The 7,494-nt window shown below is 40.0% G+C and overlaps 1 protein-coding gene across 8 annotated transcripts in view; it reads left to right on the plus strand.

The window, feature by feature from the left end:
* Positions 1-6,879, plus strand: part of SLC7A6 (solute carrier family 7 member 6) — a 30,244-nt gene extending 23,365 nt beyond the window's left edge. For 7 of the 8 annotated variants that reach the window (XM_053399508.1, XM_053399506.1, XM_053399503.1 and 4 more), the window contains 5 exons: positions 733-836; positions 2,195-2,291; positions 2,994-3,143; positions 3,383-3,566; positions 3,865-4,124. In XM_053399508.1, the coding sequence (XP_053255483.1) occupies positions 733-836; positions 2,195-2,291; positions 2,994-3,143; positions 3,383-3,566; positions 3,865-3,956 (627 nt within the window). In that variant the 3' untranslated portion in view covers positions 3,957-4,124. Of the gene's footprint in view, positions 1-732; positions 837-2,194; positions 2,292-2,993; positions 3,144-3,382; positions 3,567-3,864; positions 4,125-5,276 lie in introns of those variants that run through there. The other variant, XM_053399507.1, reaches the window with a different exon arrangement.
* The last annotated feature ends 615 nt before the right edge of the window (positions 6,880-7,494 follow it).

A 7,494-nucleotide genomic window follows, 5' to 3' on the forward strand; every position in this document is an offset into this window, starting at 1 on the left:
ATTTCCCATGCAGCACTGACAGTGCAGGCCGGCTATTCTGCATTCTCTTTTTGGAGAAAAAGAATGGGACATCATTCCTCAAATGTGGAGCAGAAATGCCACAATAGTAGTGAGATTACAGTAGAAGGTATTTTCACTGAATGATAGAGGAAGAGGAAATATTTAATTATGGGGGCATGACTTGGGTGGTGCTGAGGAAAAGCAATGAAAAATGCAGAGTTGCAGTAAAAATAAGGAAGGTCATCAATGAATTGTAGGTCATTATAAGAGCAGCAACCATAAATTATTAGGGGTGTATTTCTTGGTAAAGCTTTCAAAGAAGTATATTTCTGTCTCCTTATGCTAAAAGCCATCCTTTCCTTAATAATTTAATTTGGAGCTACTCAGGAGTCAGACTGTTTTATTGCTTTTTTATAATTTGTGATGCAGCATATTTGCCTAGGGCCCTAGGCAGGGCAAAGAAGCAGAATCATTTAGCAATCTAATTTGTTCAAGATTGCCCACAATTCTCTGTACCTTGGACTTTCTAAAACAGTAAATTGAAATTGAATTTATTTCTGACTTGAACAGGACTTGAACTTCAGAGCAGGACACATTTTCCACATCTGCTGATGCATTGTTTACTCTGTTGTACAGACTGGGTACTTTTTTGACCATATATTTTACAAAGAAATCTCTCTGTGTGTGGAGGTTCAACACGTTCTAATTTTTCTCCCTTCCCTCTTACATTAGACATTTGCTGAGCAAGTATTTGGCATGTTCAGTTGGACAATCCCGATTGCTGTTGCCTTGTCCTGCTTTGGTGGACTCAATGCATCTATTTTGGCATCATCTAGGTAAAGCGTCTAATTTTTGTAATCTGTAAGGCTATACCTACCCCAAAGAGAGAGAGGGGTGGGTGGGTGGGTGAGTTACCATTGTATGCTTGGTATAAATTGTACAGGCTTTCTGAAGATGCTCATGATCTTTATATTCCTGGTTTCAGTGTTTGTCTTCAGGGTTGTTGTTTTTTGGTGTTCTCCCGCCCTTTAAATCAACAGATGTACTTTGTAACTAGCTGTAACAAAACTAACTAGTTGTAACTAGCTGTAACAAAATACTCTGTAACAAACTAGCTGGGATACAGAACTTCACTTCTGCAGTTTTAAGAGCATAAACCAGGGGTCAGCAACCTTTTTTCAGCCATGGGCAGGTCCACTGTCCCTCTGACCATGTGGTGGGCCAGACTGTATTTTGGGAAAAAAATATGAACAAATTCCTATGCCCCACAAATAACCCAGAGATGCATTTTAAATAAAAGGACACATTCTACTCATGTAAAGACACTCTGATTCCTGGACCGTCTGCAGGCCAGATTGAGATGGCGATTGGGCCGCATCTGGCCCCCAGCCTTAGGTTGCCTACCCCTGGCATAAACTGTCACAAAGCTACTCTTTCCTTACATACATTTTTGACTATTGTTCTTAAATTCACCCTTCTGCACAGATAAACATGCCTGTAGTCAGTTATAACAGATTCTATTAAGGGTGCAGTTTCAGGAAAGGAAGCAGCCATACACAGAGTTAGACCTCAGGTCCATCTAGCTCAGTCTTGTCTTATACTGACGAACAACAGCTCTCCAGGGTTTCAGATAGGAGTATTTTCCCAGTCCTATTTGGAGATGTTGGGAGTGGAATGTAGGATTGTCTGCATGCAAAGCAGGTGCTCTCCTTCTGAGCTATGACCTTTCAAAAGAATCTGATTGAATCTTGCACAGAAGTTTAGAAAAGGACAAAGGAGGAAAATGCAGCTATGAGTTGGGAGGATTGAAGAGGCTGCCCCTTGTGCAGAAAACAAAATTGGAACCATTTTCAGGGTGGGTAGGAGGGAACAGATACTTGTGGAGACCAAACCCATTTTCCCTTTGTTTCCAATCTGAAAATAAGCATCATCTGCATGAATGTTGCTGCTCATTCAACCAAGCAAATGCATTTGTATAAAAGGGAAGCAAATGATGTCTAGATTCTGTGATGCATTAAATCTTTCATAACGGTTGCAGTCCTAGACTGTCTTGGCTAATGCTTCAGATCAGACTAGTTGAGCATTGGCTTGGATAAAATAAATCACAGGTTGATGTATTAGCTGCTGCTTTTTACTTAATATTAGATATAACTGTCTAATCTGACATCATCATCATCATCATTATTATTGGTAGGCTGTTCTTTGTTGGATCCCGGGAGGGTCATTTGCCTGACCTTTTGTCAATGATCCATATAGGAAGATTTACACCAGTCCCAGCGCTTCTCTTCAACGTAAGTTAACTACTATGGCTTTTTATACCCCTATAATGGAGTAACTAGATAGACTTTTTAGTTACAGATGTTTCATCTTGTAATATACCTGATGAAATGTAGAAACTCTGATGCTTCCTCAGTGTGGACGGTGGACAGTTCTAATAGAACTTATTAAATTTCTTCATTTTGTAACTCACCCTGTCCCTATAAGTTAGAATTGTAAATTGAAATAACATATTCCCTGCTTAACCTCTGGATATTGAATCTCAGCCCAAATTAGATTACGATTTAATTTATGTGCTGCCTTTCCACAAAGGAAATTGTGTTCGAGACTGCTCACAATATACAGTGATCATAACAGCTGTACTTTAAAATTATCAACAAGCATTTCATTAATAAATGGGGCATGTCATTGGGGGTGGGGGTGGGGGTTAAGCTTGGAGCTGCCAGGGGGTAGATGTTGTATCATTGTGCAGTAGCCACTTAGGAGACCTTTCTGTATGTCTTTGTTGTTCTGAACTGTGCCCATGCAGCACATTCTAAGAATGGGCTGGCTGTGACTGATGGGAGTCCAAAACATCTGAAGGGCTGCAGGTTCAAGGACGCTGTGTTATTGTGACACTACCAAAAAAAATGAGCAAGTGCTGCTAACAACAGATTTTTTTTAAAAAAATGCCTCTCTTGAGGTTTTCATGGTATTCATCTCCTTTTTCCTAACAGTGTACCATGACTCTCATATACTTGACCGTAGAAGATGTATTCCAGCTTATTAACTACTTCAGCTTCAGCTATTGGTTCTTTGTGGGACTATCAATTGCTGGGCAACTCTACCTCCGTTGGAAGCAACCAGATCGGCACAGGCCACTCAAGGTGAGAATGATAACGACTCAAATTCTGTAGTTAATACATTCAGAGACATTACACCAATGCGCCAAGATGAGTAGCCTTGCACTGTGTCATTTGTTACACTTTCTAGGTAGGCAGAAAGTGGTTCCAGATTGGCATAAGGTGGTTTCTGATGAGAATCTTACGCTTGAAGGGAATGAAAAAAGTACAAATTGAAGTGTGACTTGGCTGTTCTTGATTCTAGTTCATTTCCTCTCTTACAGTTGAGCCTGTTTTTCCCAATAGTCTTCTGCATATGCTCAGTATTTCTGGTGGTGGTGCCACTCTATAGTGACACCATTAATTCCCTGATTGGCATCGGCATTGCACTCTCAGGGATCCCAGTATACTTCGTGGGAGTCTCCTTACCCGTTTCCAAAAGACCACTCTTTGTCAGCAAGATTTTAGGTAAGGTATTTTTTTGGGGGGGTGTTGTTTCTTTTAATGAATGATTAATAGAAGGATCACATAAGTTGTAATTTCAGAAAACTTTTAAGTAGGTGATATTCATTAAAAGAAAAGAGAAAATGGTTTTGTATTTTTTATGCTTATATGTAACAGATATTGTTTTGTAGTACTTAGACCTCATTCTAGGAATGTATTTACCACTGATGCAGCTGCCAGTCTCATTTCAGTAAGCTAGTGATTCTAACTGTTACTGTGTAGGTAGTTACCTGGTTAATTGTTTATTTTACCTCTTGGGCAGGTGCTGTCACTCGAGCCACTCAGCTACTTTGCTACTGTGTTCTGACAGAAATGGATACTTTAGAAGAAAAACTAGAAACCAAATCTATATAAAGATGCAAAAGTGACTAAAAAGGTAAAACAAGATGCTCAAGAAATGATGAATTGACAGAAAACTTCACTGGAATCTGGAATTCTTACTAAACTTGCATTCTTGCCAGATCATACTGTGTCATGATCTAGTGTTTGTTATTTTTTTTATAAACTGTGATTGAAAAGCCAGTCTTCTCAGGCATAGAACTTACTATGATTTTCATCTACAGATTCTAAACTTTTCTTTAATAGTGAAATTGAGTGTTGTATTCTAGAGCTCAGAAATAGGCAGCCCAGCAACAGGCTTGATACAAATTCCAAATGGCTGGAGTTTGAAAGGCACCAATAACTCTCCCAACTTATCAACAGTTCAGCTGTTTTGTGTGAAGTAGTCCTTTGTAGATCGACGTTAATGACAAACTATTGCATAAGAGGAGTTGAATTTGTCACTAAAGATCCAGGGACTGGTTCCTTCACCTATAGCACACTGGATGGCAGTTAATGCCCTGAAGCTGCTGTTCTCTCCTTCACATTAAAGTTTAGCTTTTTATTATTAAACAAAGTAAAACTTTTAAGCTTTAGGAAAAGCTGGTAAGTTTTTGTTTTGGGCAATTCAGATTAGAACCCACACAAGATAATACAAGCTTGCTCCATCATCCATGAATAACATGTAATTGAAGATGGCAATCGTATCTCCTCTGAATCTCCCCTTATCCAGGCCAAATGTACCAAACTGGCCTCATAAGGCTTGGTTTCCAGACCCTTGGCCATCTTGGTTGCCCTCCTGTGCACATGTTCCAGCTTGTCAATATCCTTTAGTCTGATAATTTCTCAAAGAAGCTGGATGATCTATGGTTATTCTTGCCTTTCTTTCTATGTAAGAATATTTCACTGAACTTTGCTGTACCAAAAAAATCAAGGAGCTTTGTATTAGAACTCACTGAAGGACAAAATAGAGAAGCAAGCCTCTCAATTAGTTTGATCCCCCCACCCTTTATGGAATTTATGTTTTTAGACTTAATGCTGTTCAATATTGAATTTGTTTGCATGTTTGGTTTACATGCTTGGGGAGGTCAGTTCAGCTGGGAATGCTTTGAGATAAAACTAAGGATGCAATACCCACTTACCCGAATGTAAGTCTAAAGAGGGTTACTTATGAGTAGACACTCTGCTATGAAGCTGAAATTCTATGCACTCATATCTGGACGTATGCTTCATTGAACATAGTAGCACTGATGAGTAAATACTCATATCATTGCACTGTTCATCTTTTTTACCTATTGGTGTTTTAAGCTGGAGAACAGGTTCATTAATGATATGACCTTTCCTTTTCTTTGGGAGTAATCCAGCAGATGGTAGCATTTGGGACAACAGCCATTACAAGCTGCTGCTGCTGCTGCTGCTACCACCTCCTTGTCCTCTCATGCTGCTTGGGGCCAGCTGCTCAGTTTGGACATGGCAGGAACTGAAACAAGGAACTCCTTCTGCAGCAGCATGCTCACCAAACTGTGCACAGCAACTGCTGCAATCACCTCTTCTCTCACCTTATGATGTCGGAGTCTGGTTACTAAGTTTAGTGGTGGCAGAGACCACACTGAGCTCCACACCCTCCAGTGGCAGCTACCTGGGCCAGTCTTCTCAGCAACAGTGGTGGTGGGTGTCACCTCTCTCCTTGTGACCCACATGTTTAGTAGCAGCAGGAACCACATCAGAACTTCTCACCAATAGCTTCCTGGGCCAGAGTGCCCAGTAAACAGCTTGTAGTGTAGTTGCAGAAGCAGCTGCTTTCTCTCTCATTCCCAATGTTATCTTCTCAGTTTGTCAGTGGAGTGTGTGTGCCACTAGCAGTCTTAACTTCCAGCAAGAACTGAGACTGGCTGGCTGGGATAATTGTCGGAAGGCACATCACATGTCAGGGGTTGGCTATGGGATTGTTGCAGAGGGCCTTCCATGCAACCTTGTTACCTGCCTGCTCCTGAAGGCAAGTGTCCTACAAAGGATAAAGAGGGTGTCTGTATTGTCCACTCCCTCCAACCCACCCACTGCTCACCCATCCCTGCCTGCAAACTGCCACACTTCCAGGGGTTTCCTAGTGTTAAATAATAGAAATATATGCAATTGCTGAGGCAAAAACCAAAGGGTTTTGTTTAGAAGTCCTTTGTTACACAGTTTCTGGTTACTTCTACATGGCTAGTTGAACAAAACCCTATTTGCATTTGTTAAATAATAAAAATCCCAGAACTTGACATCGTTGTCTAAATATTAGTTTGAATACTGTAGTGCACAGCCCTATAAGCGGGCAACTATATTGCTGCAGCTTGAGGAAAAATACTGAAATCTCTCAATTCAGATGTCTTATTTGTGACTAAAGGACTTGAACCTGCATTAATAGGCATGTGATTGTGAAAAAAGTGGGGCTTTCCTGCACTGCAGATTTTAATGGTTTAGTGTCACAGCTGGATTTATAATCTGGTCCATTTATCCAGATATTCCTTTGGTGTTTATTTTTTTACCTGCAGAAAATGTGAGACGTGCTTTGAAGAAGTTCATTCTTTAGATTTAACATGATTCAAAATGGACAGTAAACCCAAAATTGGAACAACCCATCTATCCTAATGCTTCTTTAGTAGGTTTGAAACTGGAATAAAGCATTTACTTTTATTTTCAATAAACAGTGACCTATTTGAAATTGTAAAAACATAATCCTTAAAAGCACATACTTTTATTTTATTCCCGTGTGTAAATTTGGCATTCCTTTGTAAAGTTTTCTCTAGGTTATTACACTCCCAACATACTGTTAAAAAGACTGCAAAGGATAGCTCCTGATCTGTCCAACTGATTGTTAATAACAATGGCTGCTTTTATATGATGTCAATGTGTGCTGGAACTTTGTGGGAGGAGGATGAAACTTCCACTATGTGGGAATAAAACGGTGAGACTCTGATACGCCTGCTCCTTTTTGTTTGTGAAGAAAACATGTACACTTAACCATACTACTTTGAATGCATACATATAAGCAAAGTGATATGGGACAGGAAGAATGTCAGTACTGCTGCAGCAGTATTGCATATGCTTTTGGTTGAGAATTACAAGAAGGGCAGCAGCAGAACTTGGAAGCATAACCGTGCAGGGATATTTAGACTGTATCTTGAGTGTCATGCAAGTATTTCCACTTAATGTGGAAATGAGGAAGAGGATGTTCTGTCATTTTCATCTCCAGCCACCTACCAACCATCTGGAGGTATAACCCCCACCCCCACTCCATATTATTTTTAAGACATGCTGCTGTGGGCCTTTGCAGTGCGCTAAGGCTAGCGTTGTTTTGTGTAGGTTGGTTTTATTTATTATTTAGTCTGGTAAAGCTGGTTTTGCTCCATCCTTGTTTATTTATTTCTATTACTGAATTTACCCCATGTTTGGTTGAAATGTTTTAGTGTTACTTGAATTTTGCTTTGTACCCCCCCATCCAAAGTTTAATTGTAGAAAAGCAGCACACAGAGAGCTCCATGCTCAAGCCTTTCTGAAAAAAGGAACTCCAACAGATTTTTTAAAAAATGCT

The sequence above is a fragment of the Podarcis raffonei genome, chromosome 8, assembly GCF_027172205.1.
Source record: "Podarcis raffonei isolate rPodRaf1 chromosome 8, rPodRaf1.pri, whole genome shotgun sequence".
Lineage (NCBI taxonomy): Eukaryota > Metazoa > Chordata > Lepidosauria > Squamata > Lacertidae > Podarcis > Podarcis raffonei.